A 21,031-nucleotide genomic window follows, 5' to 3' on the forward strand; every position below is an offset into this window, starting at 1 on the left:
TGGATCCGCGCTGGAGGTCTTCAAGATGGAGCCGGTCGTCATCGGATGGAAGAAGATAGAAGATGCCGCTTGGAGAAGATGTTTGCCGGTCCGGATGTCCTCTTCTTGCCGGATAGGAGGGAGACTTTGGAGCACCGGATTATGGATCGCCAACCCCCGCTTGGCTTGGATGAAGATCTTGGAGCCAGGACGGATCGGTGAACCTGGTATGGTGAAGACAAGGTAGGAAGATCTTCAGGGGATTAGTGTTAGGTTTATTTAAGGGGGGTTTGGGTTAGATTAGGGGTATGTGGGTGGTGGGTTGTAATGTTGGGGGGGGGGTATTGTATGTTTTTTTTTACAGGCAAAAGAGCTGAAATTCTTGGGGCATGCCCCGCAAAGGGCCCTGTTCAGGGCTGGTAAGGTAAAAGAGCTTGTAATATTTGTATTTTAGAATAGGGTAGGGAATTTTTTATTTTGGGGGGCTTTGTTATTTTATTAGGGGGCTTAGAGTAGGTGTAATTAGTTTAAAATTGTTGTAATATTTTTCTTATGTTTGTAAATATTTTTTTATTTTCTGTAACTTAGTTCTTTTTTATTTTTTGTACTTTAGATAGTTTATTTAATTGTATTTATTTGTAGCAATTGTGTTTAATTAATTTATTGATAGTGTAGTGTTAGGTTAATTGCAGGTAATTGTAGGTAGTTTATTTAATTATTTTATTGATAGGGTAGTGTTAGGTTTAATTATATCTTAGGTTAGGATTTATTTTACAGGTAAATTTGTTATTATTTTAACTAGGTAACTATTAAATAGTTCTTAACTATTTAATAGCTATTGTACCTGGTTAAAATAATTACAAAGTTGCCTGTAAAATAAATATTAATCCTAAAATAGCTATAATATAATTATAATTTATATTGTAGCTATATTAGGATTTATTTTACAGGTAAGTATTTAGCTTTAAATAGGAATTATTTATTTAATAAGAGTTAATTTATTTCGTTAGATAAAAATTATATTTAACTTAGGGGGGTGTTAGTGTTAGGGTTAGACTTAGCTTTAGGGGTTAATACATTTATTAGAATAGCGGTGAGCTCCGGTCGGCAGATTAGGGGTTAATAATTGAAGGTAGGTGTCGGCGATGTTAGGGAGGGCAGATTAGGGGTTAATACTATTTATGATAGGGTTAGTGAGGCGGATTAGGGGTTAATAACTTTATTATAGTAGCGCTCAGGTCCGCTCGGCAGATTAGGGGTTAATAAGTGTAGGTAGGTGTCGGCGACGTTGAGGGGGGCAGATTAGGGGTTAATAAATATAACATAGGGGTCGGCGATGTTAGGGGTAGCAGATTAGGGGTACATAGGGATAACGTAGGTGGCGGCGATTTGCGGTCGGAAGATTAGGGGTTAATTATTTTAAGTAGCTTGCGGCGACGTTGTGGGGGGCAAGTTAGGGGTTAATAGATATAATACAGGGGTCGGCGGTGTTAGGGGCAGCAGATTAGGGGTACATAAGTATAACGTAGGTGGCGGTCGGCAGATTAGGGGTTAAAAATTTTAATCGAGTGGCGGCGATGTGGGGGGAGCTCGGTTTAGGGGTACATAGGTAGTTTATGGGTGTTAGTGTACTTTAGGGTACAGTAGTTAAGAGCTTTATAAACCGGCGTTAGCCAGAAAGCTCTTAACTCCTGCTATTTTCAGGCGGCTGGAATCTTGTTGTTAGAGCTCTAACGCTCACTGCAGAAACGACTCTAAATACCGGCGTTAGGAAGATCCCATTGAAAAGATAGGCTACGCAAATGGCGTAGGGGGATCTGCGGTATGGAAAAGTCGCGGCTGAAAAGTGAGCGTTAGACCCTTTAATCACTGACTCCAAATACCAGCGGGCGGCCAAAACCAGCGTTAGGAGCCTCTAACGCTGGTTTTGACGGCTACCGCCGAACTCTAAATCTAGGCCTCAGTGTCTCTCAGTATTCCCAAACTAAGTGTCTCTCAGTATTCCCAAACTAAGTGTCTCTCAGTATTCCCAAACTAAGTGTCTCTCAGTATTCCCAAACTAAGTATCTCTCTGTATTCCCAAACTAAGTGTCTCTTCTCATTCCCAACTAAGTACCTCTCCTTATTCCCAAACTAAGTACCTCTCCTTATTCCCAAACTAAGTACCTCTCCTTATTCACAAACTAAGTACCTCTCCTTATTCCCAAACTAAGTACCTCTCCTTATTCACAAACTAAGTACCTCTCCTTATTCACAAACTAAGTACCTCTCCTTATTCCCAACTAAGTATCTCTCCTTATTCCCAACTAAGTATCTCTCCTTATTCCCAAACTAAGTGTCTCTCAGTATTCCCAAACTAAGTGTCTCTCAGTATTCCCAAACTAAGTGTCTCTCAGTATTCCCAAACTAAGTGTCTCTCTGTATTCCCAAACTAAGTGTCTCTTCTCATTCCCAACTAAGTACCTCTCCTTATTCCCAAACTAAGTACCTCTCCTTATTCCCAAACTAAGTACCTCTCCTTATTCCCAAACTAAGTACCTCTCCTTATTCCCAAACTAAGTACCTCTCCTTATTCCCAAACTAAGTACCTCTCCTTATTCACAAACTAAGTACCTCTCCTTATTCACAAACTAAGTACCTCTCCTTATTCCCAACTAAGTATCTCTCCGTATTCCCAAACTAAGTGTCCCTCCTTATTCCCAAACTAAGTGTCCCTCCTTATTCCCAAACTAAGTGTCCCTCCTTATTCCCAAACTAAGTATCTCTCCTTATTCCCAAATTAAGTATCTCTCCTTATTCCCAAACTAAGTATCTCTCCTTATTCCCAACTAAGTATCTCTCCTTATTCCCAACTAAGTATCTCTCCGTATTCCCAAACTAAGTATCTCTCCTTATTCCCAAACTAAGTATCTCTCCTTATTCCCAAACTAAGTGTCTCTCCTTATTCCCAAACTGAGGCCTAGATTTGGAGTTCGGCGGTAAAAGGGCTGTTAACGCTCCGCGGGCTTTTTTCTGGCCGCACCATAAATTTAACTCTGGTATCGAGAGTTTAATCAAATGCTGCGTTAGGCTCCAAAAAAGGAGCGTAGAGCATTTTTTCCGCAAATGCAACTCTCGATACCAGAGTTGCTTACGGACGCGGCCGGCCTCAAAAACGTGCTCGTGCACGATTCTCCCATAGGAAACAATGGGGCTGTTTGAGCTGGAAAAAAACCTAACACCTGCAAAAAAGCAGCGTTCAGCTCCTAACGCAGCCCCATTGTTTCCTATGGGGAAACACTTCCTACGTCTGCACCTAACACTCTAACATGTACCCCGAGTCTAAACACCCCTAACCTTACACTTATTAACCCCTAATCTGCCGCCCCCGCTATCGCTGACCCCTGCATATTTTTTTTAACCCCTAATCTGCCGCTCCGTAAACCGCCGCCACCTACGTTATCCCTATGTACCCCTAATCTGCTGCCCTAACATCGCCGACCCCTATATTATATTTATTAACCCCTAATCTGCCCCCCTCAACGTCGCCGACACCTGCCTACACTTATTAACCCCTAATCTGCCGAGCGGACCTGAGCGCTACTATAATAAAGTTATGAACCCCTAACCCGCCTCACTAACCCTATCATAAATAGTATTAACCCCTAATCTGCCCTCCCTAACATCGCCGACACCTAACTTCAATTATTAACCCCTAATCTGCCGACCGGAGCTCACCGCTATTCTAATAAATGTATTAACCCCTAAAGCTAAGTCTAACCCTAACACTAACACCCCCCTAAGTTAAATATAATTTTTATCTAACGAAATAAATTAACTCTTATTAAATAAATGATTCCTATTTAAAGCTAAATACTTACCTGTAAAATAAATCCTAATATAGCTACAATATAAATTATAATTATATTATAGCTATTTTAGGATTAATATTTATTTTACAGGCAACTTTGTAATTATTTTAACCAGGTACAATAGCTATTAAATAGTTAAGAACTATTTAATAGTTACCTAGTTAAAATAATAACAAATTTACCTGTAAAATAAATCCTAACCTAAGATATAATTAAACCTAACACTACCCTATCAATAAAATAATTAAATAAACTACCTACAATTACCTACAATTAACCTAACACTACACTATCAATAAATTAATTAAACACAATTCCTACAAATAAATACAATTAAATAAACTAGCTAAAGTACAAAAAATAAAAAAGAACTAAGTTACAGAAAATAAAAAAATATTTACAAACATAATAAAAATATTACAACAATTTTAAACTAATTACACCTACTCTAAGCCCCCTAATAAAATAACAAAGCCCCCCAAAATAAAAAATTCCCTAACCTATTCTAAATTAAAAAAGTTACAAGCTCTTTTACCTTACCAGCCCTGAACAGGGCCCTTTGCGGGGCATGCCCCAAGAATTTCAGCTCTTTTGCCTGTAAAAGAATAAATACAATACCCCCCCCCCCAACATTACAACCCACCACCCACATACCCCTAATCTAACCCAAACCCCCCTTAAATAAACCTAACACTAAGCCCCTGAAGATCTTCCTACCTTGTCTTCACCATACCAGGTTCACCGATCCGTCCTGAAGAGCTCCTCCGATGTCCTGATCCAAGCCCAAGCGGGGGCTGAAGAGGTCCATGATCCGGTCAAAGTCTTCATCCAAGCGGGGCAGAAGAGGATCTTCCATCCGATTGAAGTCATCATCCAGGCGGCATCTTCTATGGTCTTCCATCCGGAGCGAAGCGGCAGGATCCTGAAGACCTCCAGCGCGGAACATCCATCCGGACCGACGACTGAACGACGAATGACTGTTCCTTTAAGGGACGTCATCCAAGATGGCGTCCCTCGAATTCCGATTGGCTGATAGGATTCTATCAGCCAATCGGAATTAAGGTAGGAATTTTCTGATTGGCTGATGGAATCAGCCAATCAGAATCTAGTTCAATCCGATTGGCCGATCCAATCAGCCAATCAGATTGAGCTCGCATTCTATTGGCTGATCGGAACAGCCAATAGAATGCGAGCTCAATCTGATTGGCTGATTGGATCAGCCAATCGGATTGAACTTGATTCTGATTGGCTGATTCCATCAGCCAATCAGAAAATTCCTACCTTAATTCCGATTGGCTGATAGAATCCTATCAGCCAATCGGAATTCGAGGGACGCCATCTTGGATGACGTCCCTTAAAGGAACAGTCATTCGTCGGTCCGGATGGATGTTCCGCGCTGGAGGTCTTCAGGATCCTGCCGCTTCGCTCCGGATGGAAGACCATAGAAGATGCCGCCTGGATGATGACTTCAATCGGATGGAAGATCCTCTTCTGCCCCGCTTGGATGAAGACTTTGACCGGATCATGGACCTCTTCAGCCCCCGCTTGGGCTTGGATCAGGACATCGGAGGAGCTCTTCAGGACGGATCGGTGAACCTGGTATGGTGAAGACAAGGTAGGAAGATCTTCAGGGGCTTAGTGTTAGGTTTATTTAAGGGGGGTTTGGGTTAGATTAGGGGTATGTGGGTGGTGGGTTGTAATGTTGGGGGGGGGGGGTATTGTATTTATTCTTTTACAGGCAAAAGAGCTGAAATTCTTGGGGCATGCCCCGCAAAGGGCCCTGTTCAGGGCTGGTAAGGTAAAAGAGCTTGTAACTTTTTTAATTTAGAATAGGGTAGGGAATTTTTTATTTTGGGGGGCTTTGTTATTTTATTAGGGGGCTTAGAGTAGGTGTAATTAGTTTAAAATTGTTGTAATATTTTTATTATGTTTGTAAATATTTTTTTATTTTCTGTAACTTAGTTCTTTTTTATTTTTTGTACTTTAGCTAGTTTATTTAATTGTATTTATTTGTAGGAATTGTGTTTAATTAATTTATTGATAGTGTAGTGTTAGGTTAATTGTAGGTAATTGTAGGTAGTTTATTTAATTATTTTATTGATAGGGTAGTGTTAGGTTTAATTATATCTTAGGTTAGGATTTATTTTACAGGTAAATTTGTTATTATTTTAACTAGGTAACTATTAAATAGTTCTTAACTATTTAATAGCTATTGTACCTGGTTAAAATAATTACAAAGTTGCCTGTAAAATAAATATTAATCCTAAAATAGCTATAATATAATTATAATTTATATTGTAGCTATATTAGGATGTATTTTACAGGTAAGTATTTAGCTTTAAATAGGAATCATTTATTTAATAAGAGTTAATTTATTTCGTTAGATAAAAATTATATTTAACTTAGGGGGGTGTTAGTGTTAGGGTTAGACTTAGCTTTAGGGGTTAATCCATTTATTAGAATAGCGGTGAGCTCCGGTCGGCATATTAGGGGTTAATAATTGAAGTTAGGTGTCGGCGATGTTAGGGAGGGCAGATTAGGGGTTAATACTATTTATGATAGGGTTAGTGAGGCGGGTTAGGGGTTCATAACTTTATTATAGTAGCGCTCAGGTCCGCTCGGCAGATTAGGGGTTAATAAGTGTAGGCAGGTGTCGGCGACGTTGAGGGGGGCAGATTAGGGGTTAATAAATATAATATAGGGGTCGGCGATGTTAGGGGCAGCAGATTAGGGGTACATAGGGATAACGTAGGTGGCGGCGATTTGCGGTCGGAAGATTAGGGGTTAATTATTTTAAGTAGCTGGCGGCGACGTTGTGGGGGGCAAGTTAGGGGTTAAGAAATATAATATAGGGGTCGGCGGGGTTAGGGGCAGCAGATTAGGGGTACATAAGTATAACGTAGGTGGCGGTCGGCAGATTAGGGGTTAAAAATTTTAATCGAGTGGCGGCGATGTGGGGGGACCTCGGTTTAGGGGTACATAGGTAGTTTATGGGTGTTAGTGTACTTTAGGGTACAGTAGTTAAGAGCTTTATGAACCGGCGTTAGCCAGAAAGCTCTTAACTCCTGCTATTTTCAGGCGGCTGGAATCTTGTCGTTAGAGCTCTAACGCTCACTTCAGAAACGACTCTAAATACCAGCGTTAGAAAGATCCCATTGAAAAGATAGGCTACGCAAATGGCGTAGGGGGATCTGCGGTATGGAAAAGTCGCGGCTGAAAAGTGAGCGTTAGACCCTTTAATCACTGACTCCAAATACCAGCGGGCGGCCAAAACCAGCGTTAGGAGCCTCTAACGCTGGTTTTGACGGCTACCGCCAAACTCCAAATCTAGGCCTAAGTGTCTCTCCTTATTCCCAAACTAAGTGTCTCTCCTTATTCCCAAACTAAGTGTCTCTCCTTATTCCCAAACTAAGTATCTCTCCTTATTCCCAAACTAAGTGTCTCTCCTTATTCCCAAACTAAGTGTCTCTCCTTATTCCCAAACTAAGTGTCTCTCCTTATTCCCAAACTAAGTATCTCTCCTTTTTCCCACACTCAATGTCTCTCCTTATTCCCAAACTAAGTGTCTCTCCTTATTCCCAAAGTAAAAATTTACTTTAAAACAATCCACGAGGGGCCTCATAATAACAGAATATTGCCAGACCAGAGAGCTTTAGAAAATGAACTTAAAAGTTTTATGTAGAAAAATAAGTGATTTATACCGCTGCTTTTCATTTATATACAGTACATGAAGTATATATAGTAACATATAAGACCCAGTTAGGCAGACAGCCCTTCAGTAGAGGCAGGCTTGGTTAATTCTTTTGCTTTATTTGCTTACACCATAGCAAACAAATAAAATAAATAATGCAGGTTACTCGAGAGCTTCACTGCCATCTAGTGGACATTTGAGGTGTATACAGAGTAAAAATCAAATCAAATATACAGTTGTTTCCATGGAAACTCTAATACAACAAACATATACTCTACCAACCTTTTTAACACCAGAGTAACAATTTGTAAATACATTTACTTATGATGTCTCATGTGCCTACCCATCAACAATGACTGGCCCTTAAATTAGGGAATAGAGAGAAAACCCAAAGCCTGAAAACCCCACCAAAGGTTGGCATAAGACGTGTCCCCTTGCTTCCAATCTTATTTTAACCATTAGTATGTCAAAGAGGGAAAGAAGCTTGGTTTACACTACATGGACATTAACCAAGACTTGGAATTTTAGGTATTTCTCAAGTTACACTTATCTTGGCTCACCCTAGCATTCACCAACAAAGATTTTCAAAGCAGTAAAATCAATGGGCAGAAAGCAAGGAAGAAATAGACATAAAGGAAACAATAAATTAAAGGGGGCGCCTATGGCAATCTTGTTGTTCTATAATAGCGGTTTTAGTGTCCAAAAATATTTTCACAAATAAAGGTATATAGAACAACCAGATTGTCATAGGCGCCCCTTCCATTGCTCTTTTCCTTTGTAAACTGAACTGTGGAGTCATTTGTGAGAGACCCCACCAGTAAGGGAGGCCATATCTGGTTTCTGAGTTTACACAGTTCAAAAAAATCCCATTTAAGAAATAGACATAAGACAGTAATAATGCTAAAAATATAGAAAATAAATGGATTTTACTATTCAGTACAGATTGATGAGCGTCCCTTCATAATGTGTACTTAACACAGATATGCATATCTAATTTGTAATGTTTAGTAAACTCCTTTACTGCTGTTTTATATAGATCTTCAGAAGAGATGTCTGCTTCAGCTGCACAAGAAGTACAAACTATCCTTATTCCCAAACTAAGTATCTCTCCTATAACTTTAAGCCTCAATGGCATATGTACTCAAAGAGACAGTCCACTCCAGATTTGTATTTGTTTAAAAAGATAGATATTCCCTTTATTACCCATTCCCCAGTTTTGCATAACCAACAGTTATATTAATATACTTTATACCTCTGATTACCTTGTATCTAAGCCTCTGCAGGCTGCCCCCTTATTTCAGTTCTTTTGACAAACTTGCATTTTATAGCCAATCAGTGTTGACTCAAAAATAACTACACAGGAGTGACCACAATGTTATCTATATGGCACACAAACTTGCACTGTTTAGCTGTGGAACAACTTTCTAAATGCACTGAGAAAAGAGGAGGCCTTCAAGGGCTTAGAAATTAGCATGTGAGACAACCTTGGTTTAGCTTTTTTGGTTAAAAAAATAAATTGGAAAATAGTTTAAAACTGCATACCCTTGCTAAATCGTGAACGTTTAATTTTGTCTAGACTGTCCCTTTAAATTATGTGATAAAATTAGATGATATATCAAATCTAATTTTGCAGAATAGGAGTCTACCAGTCTCTCTCCCCACTTCTGTTCAAAGTATAAGTGGACAAACTAGACACATAAACACCTAGCAGTGATCTGTGAATATTCTTCTTTATAGTAGTGTCTATTACATGCAGCTATATAAAAAAATGTTTTATACTGTCCCTTTAAAAGGATAACAAAAAACATAATTTATGTAAGAACTTACCTGATAAATTAATTTCTTTCATATTGGCAAGAGTCCATGAGCTAGTGACGTATGGGATATACATTCCTACCAGGAGGGGCAAAGTTTCCCAAACCTCAAAATGCCTATAAATACACCCCCACCCCGCCCACAATTCAGTTTAACGAATATCCAAGAAGTGGGGTGATAAGAAGGAGCGAAAGCATCAATAAGGAATTGGAATAATTGTGCTTTATACAAAAAAATCATAACCACCACAAAAAAAGGGTGGGCCTTATGGACTCTTGCCAATATGAAAGAAATTAATTTATCGGGTAAGTTCTTACATAAATTATGTTTTCTTTCATGTAATTGGCAAGAGTCCATGAGCTAGTGACGTATGGGATAGCAAATACCCAAGATGTGGAACTCCACGCAAGAGTCACTAGAGAGGGAGGGATAAAAATAAAGACAGACAATTCCGCTGAAAAAATAATCCACAACCCAAATCAAAAGTTTTAATCTTTATAATGAAAAAAACTGAAAATATAAGCAGAAGAATCAAACTGAAACAGCTGCCTGAAGTACTTTTCTACCAAAAACTGCTTCTGAAGAAGAAAAACATCGAAATGGTAGAATTTAGTAAAAGTATGCAAAGAAGACCAAGTTGCTGCTTTGCAAATCTGATCAACAGAAGCTTCATTCTTAAAAGCCCAGGAAGTAGAAACTGACCTAGTAGAATGAGCCGTAATCCTCTGAGGCGGGGATTTACCCGACTCTACATAAGCATGATGAATCAAATGTTTTAACCAAGAAGCCAAAGAAATAGCCGAAGCTTTCTGACCTTTCTTAGTACCAGAAAAGATAACAAATAGACTAGAAGTCTTTCTGAAATCTTTAGCAGCTTCAACATAATATTTCAAAGCTCTAACCACATCCAAAGAATGCAAAGATTTTTCCAAAGAATTCTTAGGATTAGGACACAATGAAGGGACAATAATTTCTCTACTAATGTTGTTGGAATTCACAACCTTATGTAAAAATTCAAATGAAGTCCGCAAAACCGCCTTATCCTGATGAAAAATCAGAAAAGGAGACTCACAAGAAAGAGCAGATAATTCAGAAACTCTTCTAGCAGAAGAGATAGCCAAAATAAACAATACTTTCCAAGAAAGTAACTTAATATCCAGAGAATGCATAGGCTCAAACGGAGGAGCCTGTAAAGCTCTCAAAACCAAATTAAGACTCCAAGGAGGAGAGATTGACTTAATGACAGGCTTGATACGAACCAAAGCCTGTACAAAACAATGAATGTCAGGAAGATTAGCAATTTTTCTGTGAAACAGAACAGAAAGAGCAGAGATTTTTCCTTTCAAGGAACTTGCAGACAAACCCTTATCCAAACCATCCTGAATAAACTGTAAAATTCTAGGAATTCTAAAAGAATGCCAAGAGAAATTATGAGAGGAACACCATGAACTGTAAGTCTTCCAAACCCGGTAATAAATCTTTCTAGACACAGATATAGGAGCCTGCAACATAGTATTGATCACTGAGTCAAAGAAACCTCTATGACTAAGCACTAAGCGTTCAATCTCCATACCTTCAAATTTAATGATTTGAGATCCTGATGGAAAAACGGACCTTGAGATAGAAGGTCTGACCTTAACGGAAGTGGCCAAGGTTGGCAACTGGACATCCGAACAAGATCCGCATACCAAAACCTGTGTGGCCATGCTGGAGCCACCAGCAGAACAAACTAACTTTCCATTATGATTTTGGAAATCACTCTTGGAAGAAGAACTAGAGGCGGAAAGATATAAGCAGGTTGATAATTCCAAGGAAGTGACAACGCATCCACTGCTTCCGCCTGAGGATCCCTGAATCAGGACAGATACCTGGGAAGTTTCCTGTTTAGATGAGAAGCCATCAGATCTATTTCTGGAAGCCCCCACATCTGAACAATCTGAAGAAACACATCTGGGTGAAGAGACCATTCTCTCGGATGTAAAGTCTGGCGACTGAGATAATCTGCTTACCAATTGTCTATACCTGGGATATGAACTGCAGAGATTAGACAGGAGCTGGATTCCGCCCATCCGTGATACTTCTTTCATAGCCTGAGGACTGTGAGTCCCACCTTAATGATTGACATACGCCACGGTTGTGACATTGTCTGTCTGAAAACAAATAAACGATTCTCTCTTCAGAAGAGGCCAGAACTGAAGAGCTCTGAAAATCGCATGGAGTGCCAAAATATTGATTGGTAATCTCGCCTCTTGAGATTTCCAAACCCCCTGCGCTGTCAGAGATCCCCAGACAGCTCCCCAACCTGAAAGACTCGCATCTGTTGAAATCACAGTCCAGGTTGGACGAAGAAAAGAGGCCCCTTGAACTAAACGGTGGTGATTTAACCACCATGTCAGAGATAGTCGAGTATTGGGATTTAAGGATATCAATTGTGATATCTTTGTATAATCCCTGCATGAGATCTAAAACTTCCATGCACATAGCTACTGAAGGGAATGATTGAGACTGAAGGTTCCGACAAGCTGAAACCAATTTCAGACATCTTTTGTCTGTTAGAGACAAAGTCATGGATACTGAATCTATTTGGAATCCCAAAAATGTTACCCTTGTCTGAGGAATCAAGGAACTTTTTGGTAAATTGATCCTCCAACCATGTTTTTGAAGAAACAACACAAGTTGATTCGTGTGAGATTCTGCAGAATGTAAAGACTGAGCAAGTACCAAGATATCGTCCAAATAAGGAAACACCGCAATACCCCGCTCTCTGATTACAGAGAGAAGGGCACCGAGAACCTTTGAGAAGATCCTTGGAGCTGTTGCAAGGCCAAAAGGAAGAGCAACAAATTGGTAATGCTTGTCTAGAAAAGAGAATCTCAGGAACTGATAGTGATCTGGATGAATTGGAATATGAAGATAAGCATCCTGTAAGTCTATTGTGGATATATAATGCCCTTGCAGAACAAAAGGCAAAATAGTCCTTATAGTCACCATCTTGAATGTTGGCATTCTTACATAACGATTCAAAATTTTTAGATCCAGAACTGGTCTGAAAGAATTCTCTTTCTTTGGTACAATGAACAGATTTGAATAAAACCCCAGACCCCGTTCCAGATATGGAACTGGCACAATTACCCCAGATGACTCCAGGTCTGAAACACATTTCAGGAAAGCCTGAGCCTTTACTGGGTTCACTGGAATGCGTGAGAGAAAGAACCTTCTCACAGGCGGTCTTACCTTGAAACCTATTCTGTACCCTTGAGAAACAATGTTCTGAATCCAATGATTTTGAATTGAATTGATCCAAACATCTTTGAAAAATCGTAATCTGCCCCCTACCAGCTGTGCTGGAATGAGGGCCGCACCTTCATGCGGACTTGGGGACTGGTTTTGATTTTCTAAAAGGCTTGGATTTATTCCAGACTGGAGAAGGCTTCCAATTGGAAGCCGTTCCTTTACGGGAAGGGTCAGGCTTCTGTTCCTTATTCTGACGAAAGGAACAAAAACGGTTAGCAGCCCTAAATTTACCCTTAGATTTTTTATCCTGAGGCAAAAAAGCTCCCTTCCCCCAGTGACAGTTGAAATGATAGAATCCAACTGAGAACCAAATAATTTATTACCTTGGAAAGAAAGAGATAGCAACGTTGACTTAGAAGTAATATCTGCATTCCAAGATTTAAGCCATAAAGCTCTTCTAGCTAAAATAGCTAAAGACATATACCTAATATCAATTCTAATGATATCAAAAATGGCATCACAAATGAAATTATTAGCATGTTGAAGAAGCTTAACAATGCTATACACATTATGATCTGGTACTTGTTGCGCTAAAGCCTCCAACCAAAAAGTTGAAGCTGCAGCAACATCAGCCAAAGAAATAGCAGGCCTAAGAAGATTACCTGAACATAAATAAGCCTTCCTTAGAAAAGATTCAAGTTTCCTATCTAAGGGATCTTTAAAAGAAGTACTGCCATAGGAATAGTAGTACGTTTAGCAAGAGTAGAGATAGCCCCATCAACTTTGGGGATTTTTTCCCAAAACTCCAATCTATCAGCCGGCAAAGGGTACAGTTTCTTAAACCTTAAAGAAGGAGTAAATGAAGTACCCAAACTATTCCATTCCCTAGAAATTACATCTGAAATAGCACCAGGAACTGGAAAAACATCTGGAATAACTACATGAGGTTTAAAAACCGAATTTAAACGTTTACTGGTTTTAATATCAAGAGGACTAGACTCCTCCATATCTAATGCAATCAACACCTCTTTTAGTAAAGAACGAATAAACTCCATCCTAAATAAATATGAAGATTTGTCAGTGTCAATATCTGAGGCAGAATTTTCTGAACCAGATAGATCCTCATCAGAGATAGATAAATCAGAATGTTGGCGGTCATTTAAAAATTCATCTAATTTATGAGAAGTTTTAAAAGACCTTTTACGTTTATTAGAAGGTGGTATAACAGACAGGGCCTTCTGAATAGAATTAGAAACAAATTCTCTTACATTAACAGGAATATCCTGAACATTAGATGTTGAAGGAACAACAACAGGTAATAGATTATTACTAATGGAAATATTGTCTGCTTTTGAAACACAAACTACAGCCGGAGGAACAGTTACCACAAGTTTACAACAAATGCACTTAGCTTTGGTAGAACCGACATCAGGCAGCAGCATTCCAGAAGTAGATTCTGATACAGAGTCAGATTGTGACATCTTGCAATATGTAATAGAAAAAACAACATATAAAGCAAAATTATCAAATTCCTTAAATGACAGTTTCAGGAATGGGAAGAAATGCAAACAGATTTTCAGGTAAGAAAAAATGTATTCATATTCATTTCCCAAAAATGAAACTGACAGTCTGTAAGAAGGAAAAATACTGATTAATCTGAATCATGGCAAATATAAGTATAAAACATATATTTAGAACTTTACATATAAAGTGCCAAACCATAGCTGAGAGTGTCATAAATAAAATAAGACATACTTACCAAGAGACACTCATCTACATATAGTAGATAGCCAAACCAGTACTGAAACGAGAATCAGCAGAGGTAATGGTATATAAGAGTATATCGTCGATCTGAAAACGGAGGTAGGAGAAGAATCTCTACGACCGATAACAGAGAACCTATGAAATAGATCCCCATAGCATTCAATAGACAATACTCCCTTCACATCCCTCTGTCATTCACTGCACTCTGAGAGGAAAACCGGGCTTCAGCATGCTGCGAAGCGCATAACGTAGAAATCTAGCACAAACTTACTTCACCACCTCCATAGGAGGCAAAGTTTGTAAAACTGAATTGTGGGCGTGGTGGGGGTGTATTTATAGGCATTTTGAGGTTTGGGAACCTTTGCCCCTCCTGGTAGGAATGTATATCCCATACGTCACTAGCTCATGGACTCTTGCCAATTACATGAAAGAAAGTAAATCCCATGTAGGTACAAAGGATTTACACTAAGGTTTAATATGGACTAGTGCTTGGAAACAAATGTACAAATGCATTTGCACCTATTTAACTACAGTTACAGTTGACAAAACTGAAACATAAAGGTCCAACAGAATTTAAATATGTCAAACTCTATTGGATCAGCATGTTTGGGAATAGATTACAAATTTAAGAAATTAAATGATGATTGCTCAACACTTTATCTAAATCGTAAAAGAAACACTTTTGGGTTTCCTGTCACTTTAATGGCTTGCGAGTGTGGGAATGGTAGAAGCCTCACTATTGAAATATTTATCTTCTAGGTCATATCTAGTTGTTTTTTTCTTTTGTTCTTCACCCTGTCTGCTGATGATTTCCCATATGTTAACAACAGTATTATAGACCAGTGTTTCTCAACTTCAGTCCTCACATTCTCTTTCAGGGACAGTCAACACCAGAATTTTTTTTGTTTAAAAAGGTAGATAATCCCTTTATTATTACCCATTCCCCAGTTTTGCATAACCAACACAGTTATAATAATACACTTTTTACCTCTACGATTACCTTGTCTCTAAACCTCTGCAAACTGCTCCATTATTTCAGTTTTTGTTTGACAGACTTGCATTTTAGCCAATCAGTGCTCACTCTTAGGAGCTTCACGTGCATGTTATCTATATGACACACATGAACTAACGCCCTCTAGTGGTGAAAAACTGTCAAAATGCTTTCAGATTAGAGGCGGCCTTCAGGGTCTAGGTTTCTAGGTTTAGTTTTCAACTAAGAATACAAAGAGAACAAAGCAAAATTGGTGATACAAGTACATTGGAAAAAGTTGTTTAAAATTACATACCCTATTTAAATCATGAACTTTTTTTGACTTGACTGTCCCTTTAACAGGCCCTATTTTCATAATAATTTAACTAGAGCACATGTGAAATAATCAGCTGATCAGTAACCATGGTTACTAACCTGCTCTCACCCATCAGCTGACTATTTCACCTGTGCTCTAGTTAAAGGGACATTATACACTAGATTTTCTTTGCATAAATGTTTAGTAGATTAACCATGTATATAGCCTTTACAGGTTTGTTTAATTTATTTTTTTTAATTTATAGTTTTGCTTATTTTTTTTTAAAATAACATTGCGCTGTTTCAGACTCCTAACCAAGCCCCAAAGTTTTAGAATACTGATGTATACCTACTCCAGCTTGATCCTGTTTGTGTAAAGAGTATTTTGAAGAGAACCACTATAGAACCACTTGCAGTGGGTGTTCCAGCTAACCTTTTCAACAGAGCTAAACTGGGAGCTTCTAAGTAAGTTTTTAAAATGTTTTACACTGGATTTTATATTAAAAAAAATATTAAAGTACAACTTTACATGTTTGTCATTTAGTTTTAAGTGAGTCACACAGAGAAACCTACAGGCACAACACATGCACACAGACATCTACATGCACGTCCAACCACAGGCACCCATAGATATCCACATGCACCCACACACAGGCACCCATAGACATCCACATGCACCCATAGACATCCACATGCACTCACACATACAGACACTAATATAATTCCACATCCCACACAGACAACCATAGACATTCACATGCACACAGAGAGCCATAGGCATCCACATGTACACACACAGGAATCCACATAGAAAATCTAACCGAAAAACATATACACATGCAAGCACATACGTTGAGATAGAAGCTTTGTGGTAAAAAAAAAAAAGGCACAAATAAAAGGCCAAAAGTATATAGAATACGCCATAGATAAACCTAATATTTAATAAATGTGCACTTTAAAATGATATGAAACTCAATTTTTTTCTTTCATGGTTCAGATAAAGCATGCAATTTTGAGCAACGTTCTAATTTACTACTATTATCAATTTTTCTTCGTTCTCTTGGTATCTTTATTTGAAAGTACAGGGATGTAAGCTTAGGAATCGGCCCTTTTTTGTTCAGCACCTGGGTAGCGCTTGCTGATTGGTGATTAAATGTAGCCACCAATCAGCAAGCGCTACCCAGGGCGCTGAACCAAAAATGAGCCAGCTCCTAAGCTTACATTCCTGCTTTTTCATATAAAGATACTTGGCGAACAAAGAAAAAATAGGAGTTAATTAGAAAGTTGCTTAAAATTGCATGCTCTGTCTGAATCATGGAAGAAAAAAAATTGAGTTTCATATCCCTTTAAACAATACAAATTTGAAAAAGTATAAAATGTTGTTTTATAAACAGAGGACCTCAATGAAAGCAACTTTTTGGTATCTCATACAGAGAAAATAATATAGCAAGAAGCAATAACGTGACCCCCACAATCACTTGACCTTGCAAGTGCAGACAATTTAACTATATAAAGATGTATTAATTTATTTTTGTAGCACAGTAATTTCTTCCATACTTTCTATATAAAGAGCAGTGACTGCCCTTTTCATAGATTCTTTTAGCAAATGTTTTTATCTCCCTTTACATAAGTTACATGCAGAAATCTAACCCCTCCCATGCTTAATTCTGTATACTACTATATTTTAAACCCAATGTACTTTAGAACTATCACCATATACTACATAACATGCTGTTAATTAACCAATATATCACCCATTACCAGTAAGCCTCCCTTTCCCAAAAAATCTAGACCTGCCCCTCAGCTATACTTGAATGATTAACCCCTTCTGCTCCATCCACTGCCAAAGCTAGACATACACGAGCAGATGTAGTACTCCTGTCCAAAGTAATGCACTCCAGCCTTGTGTACCAGCCATATTATCAGTAAGAAGTGTCAGCCTGCCTGACATGATTCTGCCTCTGGGGTGGTAAGGGTCAACCAGTTTTTCAAAATAAAAACTAGTAAAATATCAACAATAATCAATTAGTTACAAGCATCACTATTTTTTATTAACTGATATTTTTGTGACTTTAACACTACATCATAGACAGAGCTCACATAACTCACCTGCAGCAACTTCTCTTGACCAGACTGGCTAAATGCAATATAAACCACACCATGTAGCCTTCAAATCCAGCTCTCCTTGCACTCCTATACCTGTGTGTGGCAAGTCCATGCAAAAGCCCACTGCCCAGCGGCGCCAAGCAAACTTGTGCAGCTGGGTGTTGCTGAGAAGAGAAGCCACAGTCACACCCTCCTATAAAAGCAAGACAGCTTTTTACGGTGTTAAGTTAGTCTGCTCTCTCCCCTGCAACTAGGAGGTCACCAGCACAGTCCCTTTGTAAAGCAATTTCTCCTGCTCTCTTGTAGTACTATGTTCATTCTGAATCCCACTAGGTGGCAGACATGCTTTAAGCGCCTCTGAAGCCCCAGGTAGCTGCCCTGTTTGTCCCCCTTAAACCTGCCCTGATGTTAAGAGAGTTGGCGGGTGTGTGTATTTTGTAAATATTATTCAAGCCACTGCCAGCTCTCTGAAAAATTGTATTTGAATACAGTTGCACAAGGCACTACAAGCATATATACATATACCTCTAAAACAGTAATTATGTTTAATAGAAGCATTTTGTTAAAGGACCAGTAAACACAGTAGATTTGCATAATCAACAAATGCAAGATAACAAGACAATGCAATAGCATATACTCTAAATTTCAAATGAGTAGTAGGTTTTTTTTCTAACAAATTTCAAAGTTATGTATATTTCCACTCCCCCTGTACCATGTGATAGCAATCTGCCAATCACAAATGCATATACGTATAGTCTGAATTCTTGCACATGCTCAGTAGGAGCTGGTGACTCAAAAAGTGTAAATATAAAAGACTGTGCACATTTTTTTAATGGAAGTAAATTGGAAAGTTGTTTAAAATGACATGCTGTATCTGAATCATGAAAATTGATTTTGACCTGAGTGTTCCTTTAATGTAAGTATATTACAAACATTCTTCTATGTTGAAATACACTTGGGCACATTTTTGTACCTTAAAATAACAATTAAAATGTGAACAGGCTGTTACATTGTGTATATTTTCAATTGAAAATAATTATTAGGCTTTAATTTTAAAAGAAGCAGCACTCTTTTTAAAGGGACATTAAACTTAACACATTTCTATGATGCATTTAAAAGAGCATAGTTAAACACGCTAAAGACATGAACATATCAGGTTAACACGTTTACTTTGAAACTTACTGGAAGTGTTTCTGCACAGCTGGTTGGTGGAGAAGAAATAAACTTACTTAGATGAAGTCAACCATAGGGTGGTCAGTGACATTCTCCCCGTGCATAAGAACAAAAATATTACATTTTTAAAGGGATATAAAACAGTCTGTTTCATTGCTGTAATAAAAAAAAATGTAAGAAGCATTGTGTTCTACTTAATGTAAATCATTAGAAAATGTTCTAATTATCCATAAAAAAAAAACCTTTTATTTCATTTTTTAACTTCATTTGTGCAGAGTCCATTACTTCCTGTCAAAGCTCTGCAAGCAGGCTTAGGTCTATACAGGAAGGTAAATATAGCTTGTTGTTATAGATCTTCTAGAGCAAGCCGAGTTGGATTACTGTTCAGTAAACGCTAGAGAAACAGTAAGTTAGTTTTTTGACCATACCAGAAGAGGCAGAATGCTACTTAAGTTCTCAGCATGTCTGCTTCCTTATGTCCCTATAGTGCTTATTTTGCAAGAAAACAAGTAAGTTGTTTGCGTGTTTTAACAAAATCTGTTAATTATTTTATATTTAAATTTGATTAAACTCCTTTATGATCAGCACATACCCTGTAAGTAGCTGGTCTTTTAATGGTACTTGTTTTTTCTCGCTATCTCAGGAGGACTTCAGGATGGAGGGAGGTCATAGCAGCACGGTCTTGCCGCTGGCAGCAAGACCTGTGCTATTATGGGCCAAAAAATCCTTAACGACCAGCGATGTACAGGGTATGTTGTGGTCGTTAAGGGGTTTACAATTTATTTTCTTACTAAAGGAGCAGTATTTCATATCCCTTGCACAGGAACATCCTTTTCCCCAATAAATTGTAATACAAACGTACTCTTTTAAATGCAACAAAGATAAAGTGAGTTTAATATCCCTAATATATTGGGGCGTAAACTAATTATTTTTAACTCCTATACACATCACATTCGGCATTACCATAGTATGGTTGGTAAAAGGGTCAGTGTAGTTGACTGTGAGAGTCACACATGAAATCTCTCCTTGCTGGCCGGGGTTTTTCAAGGCTGGGATGTGGTCGTAGAAATGGTGCTTACAGCTCAGTAGATGAGCTTTGCCTGGGTAGAGGGCAATACCTAAAGCAAAAAACAAACACGGTAAACAAAATTAGCAGCAACCGTCACAGAGGAGATGCAAACTGAAATATGAGAACTACCAGAGAAAATAACTATAATCACAGCAATATTACTCCAATGTCATTCAAATTAGCAGTAAGTTGCCAAGAACCGACTACATGGGGAAAAAAAATTAAATACCAAACTTTTTAAAGGGACAGTGTCCTGTATTTTTTCTCTTTTTAATGTGTTCCTGATTATCTATTTTACCTGCTGCAGTGTATTAAATTATAGACAAATAGCTAAATTATCTTTATTTTGTTATTAAAAACCGCTGATTTTGCCTGTTGTATCCCCACTTATACTAAAAATATCAGCACTTAAAGGGCCACTAAACCCAAAATCTTTCTTTCATGATTCAGATAGAGCATAGAAATTTAAACAACATCACAATTTACTTCTATTATTTATTTTGCTTCATTTTTTAGATATCCTTATTTGAAGAAAAAGCAATGCACATGGGTGAGCCAATCACATGAGGCTTCTATGTGCAGCAACCAATCAGCAGCTACTGAGCATATCTAGATATGGTTTTCAGCAAAGAATATCAAGAGAATAAAACAAATTAGATAATAGAAGTAAATTAGAAAGATGTTTAAAAATGCATTATCTTTCTAAATCATGAAAGAAAAAAATGTGGGTATCATGGCCCTTTAAGTACAGGTTATAGAAAAACTATGCAAACAAGAAATTTTAGATGAACTTATGCTCCCAGTGGGGGTTGTAACAAAGAGGTACTAAATGTAGAGCTGCAACAACTAATCGGCATAATCGATAATAATCGATTATGAAAATAGTTGTCAACGAATCACATAATCTATTAGTTGGTTGGCAATTAGTTGTCTGTGCACAGCACCAGCTGCTTCACTCCAATGAGCTCCTGCACATGGTATTGTGTTTTATGGCTATGTCCTAACCCTAAAGGACGTCTACAGACATTTTTCTTTTCACTTTTTCAGGACACTATAAGTTTCTT

At 38.1% G+C, this 21,031-nt stretch overlaps 1 protein-coding gene across 2 annotated transcripts in view; it reads right to left on the reverse strand.

The window, feature by feature from the left end:
- PACC1 (proton activated chloride channel 1) overlaps window positions 1-21,031 on the reverse strand; it is a 226,370-nt gene that overhangs the window by 157,540 nt on the left and 47,799 nt on the right. For both annotated transcript variants that reach the window (XM_053712437.1, XM_053712436.1), the window contains one exon: window positions 19,862-20,016. In XM_053712437.1, the coding sequence (XP_053568412.1) occupies window positions 19,862-20,016 (155 nt within the window). The remainder of the gene's footprint in view (window positions 1-19,861; window positions 20,017-21,031) is intronic.

The sequence above is a fragment of the Bombina bombina genome, chromosome 4, assembly GCF_027579735.1.
Source record: "Bombina bombina isolate aBomBom1 chromosome 4, aBomBom1.pri, whole genome shotgun sequence".
In the NCBI taxonomy this organism is placed as follows: Eukaryota; Metazoa; Chordata; class Amphibia; order Anura; family Bombinatoridae; genus Bombina; species Bombina bombina.